The sequence below is a fragment of the Falco punctatus genome (assembly GCF_963210335.1).
Source record: "Falco punctatus genome assembly, chromosome: 6".
Classification (NCBI taxonomy): Eukaryota; Metazoa; Chordata; class Aves; order Falconiformes; family Falconidae; genus Falco; species Falco punctatus.
The window spans coordinates 33,696,057-33,710,477 of record NC_137585.1 but is presented as its reverse complement, the minus strand read 5'-3'; the positions used below and the strand labels follow the sequence as shown (position 1 = coordinate 33,710,477).

The following is a 14,421-nucleotide window of genomic DNA, read 5'->3' as shown; positions in this document are numbered from 1 at the left end:
GTGAGCATTGCCACTGTTGTGGGCAATACAAACGTTGCTTAAGTAAGTGTTAAAGTTGTTCGGGTTTTTTTAGTTGAATTTTGTCACAAAGGGAAAAAAAAGTGATGTAAAAAGTTAAGATAAAACTTTAGTCTATAATAGGTTCAATGGGGCAATGCTTAGATTAAACTATATTGCCGAAGCAGCATTGATTCTGGGTAGGAGAACTGCTTGCAGTTGCAGAGCTTAGCAATAGGAAGGCAGCTGTGATGCCTTTGGTTAATGAATACATTTCTTCTGTCATCAGCCCAGGCACTGCCTTTACATTACCCAACTAATAAGGGAGAACAAGGTTGCTTTGAGTTTTTAATGTAGTTCCTACCTAATGTGTTGCTTCCATCTGAGTTTGGCTTTGAGCATCGGGTATTTTTCTAGCCTCAGAAGAAAACTCTGGGGTTTTGAAGACATTTCTGCTTGGGGGAAAAGAAGCCATTAGTGGAGTCTTGTGCAGGAGCTAGCATGTACACAGGATGGTGGTATTCTGCTCGTTGTGATGCTGCAAGATGTGGCAAGATAAATCGTCTTAATCACAGAGCCAGCAGAGAATGTTCTTTCTCCCCTCAGATTTCCAGATGACCCAGGTGTAACAATGAAAGAAATAATCCCTTGAAAGGACTTGTAGCTGTTTCAACAGTAAGATTTAATACACCATAGGATGGAAATATATGGGAAACATCTGTCAATGTGTCAGCATTTTAAAACAAGGAGAGGAAAAAAAATAAAAAACAACTAACAAAGAAACCCCCAAGTGGACAAAATGGAGTCTGGTTGAGAAAGACCATCCAGAAAGGACATTGCTTTGCTTTTGCTTATATTTCTCAAGCCATAAACTTGCCTTGTTGTCCTCTTGTTCTGTGCTAACTCCTGAATGCTCCCAGGAGACTGCCTGAAATGTCAGAGGCCAGTTTACAGGAGGGCAACTCCAGGAGGCTTTGTAGGAAACTTTTTGGGTTTCAGATACTTGGATTATTTTCCTAGATGAGGCAGCCCTCTCTGGAGAAAAGCTGAGCTGAAGCAGTGCTGTGTAAGAAGGCACAGAGGGGTGGGTGGCAGTCCATGTCTGATAGGCCATGCATCTCTGGGGAGCCCGAGCACTTGGCAAATGCTGTGCCCCATTTTCAAGGATCCTTGCCCTTGTAGTGGTGCCAGAGTGAGATCTCCGGGAAAGGAACCCAGCATCCGAACTGTGTAAAATGCTTCCAAGTTTGTGTAGGTGGTCGACTTTCTTGGTGAATGTGGACTGCCTTTCTGTAGGAAAGAGCTGGTGGTGGGAAACTCTTCCCAACATGGCCACCACTCCCTCTCCCAGTCTGGAACATGGCTTTCTGGAGAAAGGCCTCCTTGAACCAGGGGGATGATGTCCCATGAAAGTGAATACAAACCTGTTAAGAAGAAGATGACGATGAAGAAGAAGAAGTTAGTAGACCAGATTACAGCCAGTTACTTCTCCTTGGAGTACCTGCACAACAACTTGTAACCCTGTTAATATCTATATACCAGCTACTCAGATCTTGGGCATGGTTGTTGCTGGCATTTCTGTAGAAACTTCCCTTTTCCTAAGCTTATCTATATGGTATTTTCTGAATCTTCGCCTGTGACAGGGATGCAGGTGACCAGCCTGGAGGATGAGAAACAAGATCATTTGGGGACCAGCCAAGGGAAAGGACTTTGGTTTCTGTTTAGAAGTTTTGCTGTCTGGACAGCACCAGGAGGTTTTCTGCTTCCATTGTATTTAGGCAGTGACACTCGTCATTGTCAACAGGGAAACTGAGGCCTGCCTGACCTTCCCAGCGTTTTTTCAAGTCGATCTTTATTGGCACATAGATCTCAGAACTGATGGCCTGTATAGGGAGGGATTTTATTCAGTTCAAGTACAGGCAAAAGTGGAGTAATAAAGGATGTCTGTGTGACACAGGCACACATAGGCAGTGTCCAGGGAGCCGTCTGTGGGCCACTTGACCAAGGGGAGGATGCCTTTGCTCAAGTGCAGCTCCTTGGCCAGTGTGCCTAAGTAGCTTGCAGGCTGAGCCCGGCTGGTGTCTTGCCAGGTTATTGCTCTGCATTGGCCAAAACTAAGCATACCGTGACTGTCACGCCAGCTTACCGTGAGGTGACATTTAATGTGACTGGTGCCTGTGCTCCATGCTGTGTAAAAATGCTGGCATGCCATTTGGCTATTTTGGAGCTGGAGGAACAAATCCTATCCCTGGGAGATGTAATCTCTTTGATTTATTTAGCACCTGCGCTCCTGCTTTTAATTTTTTTACGCTGGGAGCTTGTAATGAGTTTAGTGAGTTACAATCAGATTTTCAAGGGTGACTCTTCACTGGCAGCAAAAGAGAAAAAAAATTCATCAAGAGTTTCTTGTCTACTGCTAGAAAATACTTTCCATCACCCCTGGGGAACTGTGCCTACTGGAGACTGTGAGTGATTCTGGAAGAAGCAGGCAGGCAAATCACTTATTTTATTAGCTGTATTTTGCAGCCCAGTATGTTTGTACAGTAAATAATATTTTGCATAAAGTCAATGGCTGATGCTGTGCTTTTTATCATGGACTGCTATTTTTTACTGCTTCTCTTTTAAGTGTCAGTACTGAGCATTTGTTGGTGTCATCATCTGCACTTTACATTGCTGCGTGTGGCGATACAACTGTTTCAAAGCTTTGTACTGTGACAGGGGTGTCATAGTTATTTGGGAGAGATGGAACCACACTTTGAACATTTTTCACTCTTTGCATGGCCACATTTATGGCATTTGTAAAATTCTGTGCGATTTTATGGCGTTTGTAAAATAGCGTCATTTTATGGCAGTTGGGAAATGCTGTGATTTCAATGAAAAATGGACTACACTGGTTTCAGTGGGGGAGTTTTCCAATGCCACCAAGGGATAAAAAACACACCCAAACTTCCTGAGCATAGCAGAAAACTCTTTTGAGGACAGCAGCAATTAAAGTGTTTTCTGCCTTTGGCACGTAAGTGATTATTCTTTTTCTGGTAAACAGTATTTGCTGCTTTGCATGATATGTATGAGAAAAGACTGCAGCAAGAAAACCTCTGTAGTTAAGAATTTTAATAAAGCAGAACCTCAAGGAAATTATATATTTATAGTCACACACATATGTAAAGGAGTAATCATGTTCAAAGGCTGCTGAGTCCCTTACTTCGATAATGGTAAAATTCAGCTCTGTGCAAAGGGCCGGGGAAGGGGCTTTGGGGCTTGTCTCTGCTTAGTATCCTTCACATTAATTTGTCCCTATTTGCAGGATGTTAAGGCTCCTGTTTGTCAGAATTAAACAGGAGTGTCATTAAATATTGCAATCATTTTTATTCTGTGCAGCCGTGTAACCTTCAATAGCTACGGACAACTCCCCCCACCTCACCTTCCCTTCTTGCAGGCTTCACTCTTAGCCATAATTGGAGAAAAATCCAGAGAGGGGCTGGAGGCGAGGTTTGTTAGAGCTGCTAATTAGCTGATGCCATCACATCAGAATTACAATCCGATTCCTTGGAGGACTCCAGAACCTCTTCTCCCTGGCTCTGAGACACACGCTGAACTTACCCTCAGAAAACAGAGGCAGATGATTAGCGCTGACACCCTCCAGTTCCCTCACTGAACAGTTTGGCACACGGTGGCTGGTTTAAGGGCCTTAGCTAGAATTAAAGGCTTTTCTTTAAGTTTTTTTTTGGTGTGTGTGTTTGGTTAGTTGTTTGGGTTTTTTTATTATTTTATTTTATTTTATTTAAAAGATTCCCAGACTAATTTACTGAATATGAAATTTGATGAGGGAAATTTCCTCTCCAGAGCTTCTCATTTTGGGAGGAAGGGAAAAACAACAGCAGCTCTGATGATGATAAAATTCAATTAGAGTTGAACTACCATTGATTGTTTTGATTTCATTTGTTTTTATCTTTTAATTAAGGTATCCTCATCTGATTTTTATTTTTTTTTAAAGGATTTTTTTTGCCCTCTTTCTTTATGTGTAATTCAGGAGCAGGTCTTCTGTGAGCCTGAATGAAAAGGCACATTGCTGCATCCCTTGTTTACCATGCTGGATGGTGAAGACAGCCTTCTAAGAAGTTAAGTACTGTTAAGATATGTGTTACATTAAGGACAGTATCCAGACCATGACTGCTATAGGCATTGTGAGGCCATAGTTTTGTGGCCACATCTGGGCTGACTGAATTAGGTAGTCTCCCTATAGGCTCTATAGAGAGATTTAGGCATGCTTGAAGTCCAAAAGCCACTTCCACTTCAACATGGTACATAATCCATCCCAGAGGTGGAAACAGCCAGCATCACTGAGGGTATCTGCCACCACCAACACTGAGGGTGTAATCTTTGCCACTGCTGCACTTCCCAGGCAAAAAGCCGTGGCTGGACCTCAGACCTACTGATTACAGCTTTCATTCACCAAGATGTGTGCCCTAAGTTTTCTCTGCCTTGAGGAAGATGGGATGCACAGCTCTGGTATGGGGGAAGAGAGAGAAGACCCTTTTCAGGCTGGTCATGGTACATGCAGGAATACAAAGGCTGTGGGGCCAGAAGGAGAGCAAACATCAAGGAGCAAACATCAAGAGCAAACAATCAGGACCTAGTGATCAGGGTAGTCTGCTGGGAGAAGCAGGACATAGATTTGTCTCCCTGATCAGCACCCTCCCCATGGAAAATGAAGACACAAGATTAATATTGTTTCTAAATACTTACACTGAGTAAGAACTGTGTAAGAGTTGTATAACAGTGCAATAAAACATTTCCTGGGCTAGTGCTGTGTGCTGCAACAGACCCTACAAGAACTGAGAAAACTTGGCTTCCCAGAAGAGGAGATACTAATTTTCATAGCTCCTTCAGCACTATCGTTCATTGTAACATAAGTACAAATTTAACTTTATTGAAGCAGCATTTCTAAGGCAGCTCTGCTAAACACAGAAAATATGAGATGCCATCACACACTGTTGTTTTCATAAGGACAGCAGGACTTATGAAAGGACTCTCTTTAATATTGGAGAGCAATAAATTGCCTGGAATAATATTAAGTCCTGAAATGCTGTGCTAATGCTGGTCTGCACTTGAGTAACTCGCAGTGCAACATCAACAAGCCTCTGGCTGTAGTTTTGTTCAGTGAGTAGGTGTCAGAGGGTTGTTTTCCAGCATACATCAATCTCTGGTTCCGCCAAAGACGATAAATGTTTTCTTATTTTCCTGCTGATAGCAACAGGGACTGAACCAGCCTCCCACAGCCAAACTCACCACCCTTCCTGGAGCCATCCCTAGCACCCAGTTACAAAGAACTGAACAACAGATTTTTACAAGGTATAGATCAGAAGGCAGTATTTACCACATGGCACCCTACGTATTTTATGACTGGTTATAGGAAATTACTTGTTTTGTGTGTAGTTTGTGGCTTTCAAGAGTCAGCAAAGGCTCATGACACCTGGGGACCCTTTTGGATATTTGTGGGTTGAAAATGGATCTACTTTTTACGTAAGACATCTTGGATCCACCTCTGACGTCAGTCAGTCCTCAAAGAGTCTGGGTGAAATGTGGGTGGACTGTGACTACCCAGGGAGGCAGGTGCTCATGCAGGATAAGGAGATATTCTGATTTTTTGTTCTGAAATAGGCATAGGGAAGAGGTTGTGACTGAGTGTTTTGCATGGAGGAGGAAAAGAATAGTCTCAGTCGTTGAGGGTTTCTGGTGGCTGGGGAGACACCACAACTGTCTCATTTGACACAGCTCTCGCAACTTGACATCAGAAGATGATACCAAAGACGGAGACCACCATTGAGAAATGACAGCATGTGGGGTTGTTCTCCTGAGCTGGATGAATGCACAGGAATAACCTGATGCACACAACATGACGTGGAACAGAACATGCTGGAAACATCCAGTGCTGATCATCTGAGTACTCGCTGGTACTGGGCTGGGTGTTCATTTGAGGTTTGATCCAGTGTGGCTGTTTTTGTGTTCTTTCACTCCCAATTTCTATAAAATAAGGAGTTTTATCAATGGAATTTATTTTTTTGGCCCAGTAGACTCTAAATAGTTTAATTCAAGAAATGTGCACATACATATACACCCACATTTAAAAACACACATGCACTCATCAGATATAGCTACACAGTATTTCTTTTTTTTATTATGCCTTTTAGTAACACATGATGTAATTAGATACTAAAACACCTCCTGGTCTGGTCAAGTTTTTTCTGTCAATGAGAATTTATAGCTCTCTGCTCTGCATGGCCCAAAGGTTTCTTCCCCTCCTCACTATTCACCCTTCTCCAGTGATGCTCCACACACCATCACAGGCAAGAGCTGAGTATAGAAAAAGCTATCAAGGGAGCTAGATTGGGCACTGAAACGGGCAGGAAACCCCAAAAGGGTGGAGTGAATCCTCAGCTCTGCCCCGTTTTGTGCTTGTATTATGACAGAGTCCTTAATTGAACAACGGCATGATGCTTTTTTCCCTGTGGCATCAGACTTCATTGAATGCACGGGATGGAAGGACTTACTGAAGAAGTGGCCTTAGGTAGGACTTGTTTAATTCTCATTATTATTAATTGTGAGCTTTCAGCCCTTAGCTGCTGCCTGCTCTGGTGTTAGAAGTATTCCCAGCCCTTTGGGCTCCCTGCAGTGCTCCCCTTTGGGGTTGTCTGAACACCACAGACTCCTGTCTTGCAAGAGTATGCAATACCTATAGTGTGAACGGGAACTGGGGCACAGGCTGGCAAAGGCTGGGAGCGCTCCTGAGTTTGGCATGCCACTGTCAGATTTTGGGGATCTTATTTTTGCAGGCAGGCAGCGCCAAATAATGCTGTAGCATGATCCAGCCAAGCCAGGTATGTGGAAAAGGAGCCTTGCATGAGTGAAACCTGCAGTTCAGGCCACTAGCTAAACATCCCATAGGAACAGGTAAGGCTAAACCCACCCCTCACTCTGCCTCGGATCAGCTCTTTGGCCTGGTGCAGTCCACTGCTACCCACTCATCCTGGCTCCATGAACCATGGCATCACCTCTGGTCATACCTCCCTGGCTCCCCAGCAGCGTCTCCTCACCCAGCCAGCCTCTTCTGCCTATGCCAGTCCTTGTCTGGTCTTCTCTCTTCAGCCACAACCCCTCCCTGCTATCCCACCTTCCCTGGGGAATGTGCTCCTGCTATTAGGCTTGGAGAGGTTGCTCCACTGTCCTGATCCTGCGATTGAGGTGGTGGGGCATTCAGAAACCAGGAGGAAAGGGCTCTGATGACTATCGTGAGGCTGTGGGCTGTGTGTTATTCCCAGCAAGCCAGGAACTGAGTTTGTGGGTGAAGTCGTGCTGAGCCATCAGAATAAGCATCTAGGGAGCATCAGTTCCACAAGGAATGTAATTGCTATAATCTGAAGGACACAGAATAAACCTGTGCAAACTGGTACTTTTCAAAGACTGATACTTCAGCCAGATGTCAGTAGTTGTGACAATGGTAAAGTGCACAATTAACGGAAAAGGCCACCTCCATGCCAGATTTCAAGCTCCTGCTCCAAGTGCCGTTCTCAAAAGGGCACCAGGATTTTGTCACCATGCACAAAAGAGCGTATTTTCCCCAGTGTCCAGGACTGAATTGCTTAGATTTAAGACATCAGCCTGAGGCAGACACATAACAGAGGAAAACGTTAAATTTTGAGAGCTAAAATTTGGTAAAATTCAAAGTGTCTGAGAACAGGAGAATTGCACTGAGGAGTGCTGTAAAATACCATCAATAAAAGATTGCCCAAACACCTGCGGTGCAGGCGGAGATTTTTAAGACCCCTTGGTGGGGACCTATTTTTCCTCAGCTCTAAGAAGGATAATCCTGGGAATCATATGGTAGACCCTGAACACCAGATGCCTATCTACTCCTCCTCTAGGCAAACGAAGGAAAAAGCCTCTCCTGAGCATCTTGCTACACAAACAGCCATTTCGTGGCAGTGAGGAGGTGCTTTGCACTGCCTGGCACCCCTGGAAGGGTACGCACCTATTCCTGCCTGGAAAAACCCTGGCAGCATTCTATGGGACAGCCCTAAGTTTAAGCAGCAAAAAGAGATTAGCCAAAGAAATAAAGCAAAAGTAGCGGTAGCATTTGTTCTTTTAATCTGTGGGGGAGACAAAAGAAATGAAAGGGGGAATAACAAGGCTTCAGAGAGTGGAAAATTAGTAACAGGGAAGGCTGATATTGCTGAGAGCCCTAAACGTTTTCCTAGCTTCAGCTGTCACAAACAAAGCAAAGGGTACTGTCCCAGAGTCAGGAACGTGCTTCCTGCAGAGAAAGAAAGAAAAGTGTTAAATTGGCTTTTCCTATTGTTGAGGAGCAGATGAAATGTCTCTTTTCTGCTATTGGAAGCATTTGAACCCATTAAAAGCTGACAAGGCCCGGGGTCAGTAAGGCTGTAAATAGCAGCATCTATATTTAATCAAAGACGATGAAGGATTCAGTGAATTTCTGTCCTGTAAGCTCGACAACAGCCATGTGACAAAGATGAGGAATGCAATGGCAAAGAATGTGACCAGGAGAGTTTTGAAATGCAGAAAAAGGGGCTGCTGCTATGAATTCCTGGCATGCAGTTGCTGGCTGGTACTCTAATTCTTTAACAGGCTGCAGATCAGACCACATGTACCGCTTGATAGGTTGGTCCCAGAAAGGCGTTGCAGTGCCAACGTAAACTGCCTCATGAGGGGACATCCTTTCCTTGAAATGCCTGTGAAAACAGTTGTTGGAGTAATGAATCATTTGCTACTTTGAGACACAGATTTATTTTTTTTTCCTTTGAGCCAGTTAAAAAAAAAAACTCTTTGGGTTTCCATTTAACACGTTTAATGCAAACCCACTTTGTGGCTTTGACACTAGGTTCACTTTTGATCAAACTCTGGAGTCCTTTCAGAAGCTCCAGCTCTGAAGCGCTGGAATGAAAGGTATTTTCCCTTCCCACCCTCTCCATTCTGCTGGGCTTCAGGAGGTCAGGGGGTGAGTTTTTATAGCCAGGCACTTGAAAAGAAAATTAGTCTGTGCACGTATCTTTGGATAGACACTGTAAATGATGAATATCAGCAAAATCAAGAACATGCCATGGAAGTGGGGCAAAAACTGGCCAAGGAACAGAGCAGGTTTGCATGAAGACAGGGGCAGGGAGGAAGTGCCACAAGAGGCTTCTTGGAAGAGCCAAGCTCTCCTGGTGGGATAAAAGCCCACCTGAATTATTTCACTGACCATTACATTTTGAATTAAGCCTTTATTTACACCCAGTCTTTTTGGTTATCTCCCTGATGTGCACAGATGTGGGCTTATTTGATTCCCTAAGCTAGAAGTGATAGAATTTGCTCATAACACAAACCCACACCAAACTCCCAAGGGGCAAAAAGGGAGCAGAGCAAGAAAACAGAAGTAGGCACTTAGGCAAGACCTGTAGTCCAGGCAAAGGGGAGACGTGAGGTAACAGAGGAAGGACACTTTGCAGTCATTTACCAAAGTCAGATCAGAGCACAGAGTGGGAAAAGGACAGAGAGCTTGGTCAACAAGCATGAAGAACCAGATGTTTGGCTGCTTTAAATCACAGCTTTTTTGACCCAGGGTCTAGTGTGTACCTGTTTGGAATTGCAAAGCAGGCAGCGCTCTCTCTGCATGCTCTCTTTCTGACTGAACAGAGCACGTGGTAATCACAGGGAAAAAAAAGAAAATAAAAAAGAAACCTTGAAAAGAAAACAACCCCCTCCAAACCATAGCTCTGTTTTCTAGCCACCCCCACAAAATAGCAGCAGCGACAATAACAGAAAAGCTTTCTAGAGGCCCCTGGGATCTCTTACTGTGATACAGTTAAAAGCCATCCAATCTGGAAACTCTGGTTAAGAGTAAAAAATATGCCCAAAATGAACTTTTGATCAGAAGAGCTATCTTTGCACATGTGTCTTCTTGCTCTGCCCACTGGTGTACATTTCAATCTGATATATGGCAAGTTTTTCATATGAAATTGTCTAGATAAAAGTCAGGTAACCTCATTATCCATTTCTTATGTGGGGTCCTTTTTAAGCTCAGCTTTCCTCCTGTGTCTTCCTCCCCTTCAGCAGCACAGGGTCCCTTCTCGCAGGCAGCTGACACATGGGCAAAGTTGGTCCCAGCCCTGCCAACTTGCTGTGCTCCTCCATCCCCTTCTCCCACACACATATTTACCACCCTCTTTGGACTTTATTCCAGTCTCCACCCTCTTGATTGGTGCTAATTGCTGTCAGTTCTTGGACTTTGGTCATCCATCTAATTGTTTTTAATCCACTTGAGAATTTTGCCCTCAATACCTATATCCCAGAGGGATTTACAAGGACAGATTAAGGACACAAGACAGCTAGGTGAACTAAAGAACAAGTCCGGGTGATCTGAGGGCTCAGAGATGTCTGCAGTGTGCAGACATCATGGGCAGGGTCATGTCTTCCTCGTGCCAAGGAGGACTAATTTCCCTGAAATCAGTGGCCTGGCTCACTGAGAAAAGTCAGCGTGAAAAAGGAAATCAGTGCCATAAGCCAGAGGGAGAAATTTTTCAGGTTACAAGGAGTTTTATGGGGGATTAAAGGATGAAACTGTCATATGGAAAATGTGAGTGGAGTGTCATGGAGAGCTGTGAGACTGCTGTGAGAGGGGTCTACCTTGAGGGGACTGTAAGCCCTGTCATTTGAGTCACTTGAAATCAAGAGAGGCAAAACCTCTAAGCATCTACCATAAATAATGGCCCTTCATTTTTGTCAGGGACTAGGACAAGACAGGGTTCTCCCATCACTCGTTTCAAAGATGCTATTAGGCTAATGTGACCTGATGCAGCAGACTGTGGCAACAGCCTTCCAGGATGTCCATCAATGGGGAGCGTGTAGCTCCACGCTGTCACCTCTCATTGCCACTGCCCTGGAGAAATGATTCTTCTGGGAAGATCTGCTGGGGGAAAAAAATGTTATCATGACCAGATCTGAGCCTGAATGCTCCGCCAGGCCCTTTGCATAGAGATGACAACCACACTTTTTTTTGAGAAGTGGGATGAGTCTGCTGAGAGGTGGTCTAAGTGCTTCTGGATGGGACAAGCATAGCACATGTGCTGGGAGATCAGATGGACCAGTACACTCGGAGGCAGCACAGCTGGAGCCATACACTGGCAGTAAGAAATTTGATTCCTTTTTTCCCCAGCCACCTGCTCAGGGAATACCACAGACTACTACTCTGAAGTTAGGATGGAACTATGACTGCATTTCTGTAAGCAGGTCTTGCTAGTGTGTGGTCAGCTTCCTTGGATGACTTGTTCTAGGTTCAGGTTTAAGATACATTTCTGCCCAAAGCAATCCTATATGTCTGAAGGTCTGTGGCACTTAGGGCGTCCCAAAAACTGGTGTGCCCAACCTAGAATTTTCTGGAAACATCGGAGTATAGAACAATGCAAAACCAGCATCCTGAGGACCAGCACAGCTGTGAAACAAGTGGACTTTCTTACTTCTTGCTTTGAAGACAGGTAAGAGGTGCAGAGGAAGGGAAGGATGCCACTATTAGATGAGATGGGATGAAAACTGGAAGACTAGGAGGTACTGGAGTTTAACAAGATGACCATGCCAGAAACTGCCCCACTCCGTGCTGATTTGTTCTGACTGCACCTTAGAATAAAATTATGGAATTGGTGAGAAACAAAGTCATAGTATTAAGTTTGTCAGGGATTTGACCATCTGCATATGGATGGAGATGCTACATATATCCTGACATGTAGGTTTGCTGTTCAGTGGGAAATTCTGAAATAAATAAATAAACAAGAAAGCTCAAGCAAAGCTGTTCTACATCAAAACAAACCCTCCAAGTACTGAAGCTGCTAGCAGAAAAGGAACTTTTAGGTGTTGATTTTTCAAGATGAAGTTGATGAAGTTTGCTCAGCAGCTTGGCTTCTCACCTCTCTGGTCCAAAACAGGGCTTCTAGAGGGCCTCAGAGGCATGAGGCAGAGCTTCCAGATTCTAGGCAGATGTCATGGTGTGTAGGAACCCTGGCTGTGGTGTTATCTGACAGACATGTGGAGTGGACAGAAAGTAAGCAATAACCCTGGAAAGTTGCTTGGTTTCTGATAAAAGACTGGTGAAATTAAAACACCTCATATGCTGACCAAGAAAAATTGTCACATTATGATCACTGCACAACTTTTCTCTACGCTGCACAAATATTCCTGCAGGATAAGCTGTCCCAATGCAGGTACTTGATCGCAGCTCTTGTCTATTTGTGCACAGTCATGCCCCTTTAGCTTTACATAGTTACAATGCCAGTGTCTATATTCAAGCTAATAATTGCATAGGCACAATTCACACTGTGGAAACTGCTCTAATGCGTTGACTTCATCTAACCTAGAAATCTTAGTGGGATCGCTTTTTCTTCTTTAAAGTGAGCCCAGGGTGCTTAATTCAGGTGTGAGTGGCTGTAATACAGTCACCCAAAGCTGGATGAGGTGAACACCATAGCTAATTCCTGTTGATCTTTATCAGTTAGGCGCTTAAACCCCTTTGCTGAAGCTGAAGTTTAGTTCTGTATCTGACTGGATTGTCCTTCAGATGACAGATAAGATGACAGGGATGAAGAGGATGTAAAGATCCAAGCAGGTGTGGGAAAAAGGTCTTTTGTAAGACCTATAGGAGGAAGGACACAGTATATCTGACTTCTGATGAACAGTTGTGGCCCGGAGGAATGAAGCCCGTGTAGGGTAGGATTTATCTTTTCCTCTGCAATGATCAGCTACTCCCCCTTACAGGTCTCCCAAACCAATGAAAAGCTGGTACCAGCCAGACAACAATAAAGATATCAACTCACTGTGATCCACTATGTAACTAACAATTAGTGGCTAGAAGAAGGCTGAAGACCTGGCAGCTGCAGTCTGGCTGGAGGGATTTCTTAAGCAAGCAACCTAATTTGGTCATTAACCTACCTGCACTGCCATTGCGACGGGGCAGCAAGCCTTTGGGTCGTGATTTGCTTTGCTTTTGGACTCTGTCATAAATGGCCACCTTTAGAAGTGATATGTCTGGGAGGGAGATCACATTTTAATGGCTCTGTTCAGTAGCTTCCCCTGTCAGTGTGCAGTATGTGCTGTGGCTGCCAGACAAAAGGTGGTGCAACCCTTTAAACAGGGCTTTCCGACAGCGCTCCCTGTGAAAGCCAGTGGAGACATTAGTGGAAGCAGGACTGGGCCCTGAATAAGGACAGGGAAAAAAGCATCATATGTTGGAAGGAGATGAATATTATGTAAGTAATAAGGCATACTGACATTTTGTAAGTGGGCAGGCTGATCTCATTATTGATCTACAATTAAACCAAACTATGGGGTCATACCACCCTATTATGTCTAGCAGATTAAATTCAGGCTGTTTCTTTTCGTTATTGTTTCTGATGGAATTTTGGAGCTTTCTTAATTCAGGTCAAAAAATTAGAGGCTTCCTTATAAGCATTTTAATTAACTAGCTGAAGAACTCTCTTGCCCCTAGAGTACCAAATCCAGAGCTCAGCATTGTTACCTCTCTCAGACTGTCATATTTCAGCTCAAATCGTGTTTGTGCCCTTTTATTCAAGTCAAAAACACAGACAGCAAATCAAACCCACCCCCCTCCCTCATTGACTGTTTGAAAAAAAAGAAGTATCTTTAAAGTTTGACTTCTGACCTAAACATGTTCTTTGCAGCTCCCAGCGTGTGAGGATCAGAATGTATGAGGAAAGCAACCTAAACCTGTGGAGGAAAGCCCTTTTGACTGGACCTTGGTGTGACACACACCTCATCGCAGGCGTCTTGTCTGCCTCAAGCCACCAGAGCAATAAGGTCATCCAGCATTGTCTCAGGGCTGAGTAAAAACCCAGTCCTTCTGCAGGGCTGCTCAGTGCACCATCCCCCCCAGGGAGAGGATCTCAGCTGAGTGGTTGAGTTTCTGCAGAGCATACTGCTCCTCAGGCAGATGGGGAGCTCCTTCCTGGTCCGTGGTGCCTCTCGCATGGTGGCACTCCTGCAGCAAGGTGACCTTGCACCACAGGCCACCCATTGGCTCAGCAGGCTTGTTCGAGGAACCACCACCTCCACCCCTCACCCCCCCAAATAGTTATGGGTGACAAAAGCAAGCCCCCAAAGTCCCCCACTCCCCCGTATCCTCCTCTATGTGGAGCTGGCACAAACAGTGCTCCTTTCAAACTTGTGGGGTAGCGGCGTGCCGTAAGAGGGAAGGACATTGAAGAGCAAACATGGTTTTGGGAAGGGTAGCAGCTCCAAGTGGTGGGGGATGAAGGAGAGTGTGCTGGGCAGCCAGGCAGGTGTCAGCTGCCCTTGCAGCGGTGAGTAGTATCCTGCGGCAGGGATGATAGCGGTGAGCTTTCTTGGCATCAAGCTAGGAGC

General features: G+C 44.7%; 1 protein-coding gene and 1 long non-coding RNA gene across 2 annotated transcripts in view; one reads left to right on the top strand and one right to left on the bottom strand.

Moving 5' to 3' along the window:
• The window catches only part of LOC308066268, a 62,888-nt gene extending 49,045 nt beyond the window's left edge, over positions 1 to 13,843 (top strand). The window contains exons 1-3 of the long non-coding RNA XR_013929092.1: positions 1 to 6,565; positions 6,831 to 6,948; positions 13,722 to 13,843. The exon at positions 1 to 6,565 is cut by the window's left edge and continues 49,045 nt beyond it. This is a non-coding gene — a long non-coding RNA (uncharacterized lncRNA). The remainder of the gene's footprint in view (positions 6,566 to 6,830; positions 6,949 to 13,721) is intronic.
• The window catches only part of ISX (intestine specific homeobox), a 37,355-nt gene continuing 26,686 nt past the window's right edge, over positions 3,753 to 14,421 (bottom strand). The window contains exon 5 of the mRNA XM_080393322.1: positions 3,753 to 14,421. Within this exon, the coding sequence (XP_080249448.1) occupies positions 14,185 to 14,421 (237 nt within the window). The 3' untranslated portion in view covers positions 3,753 to 14,184.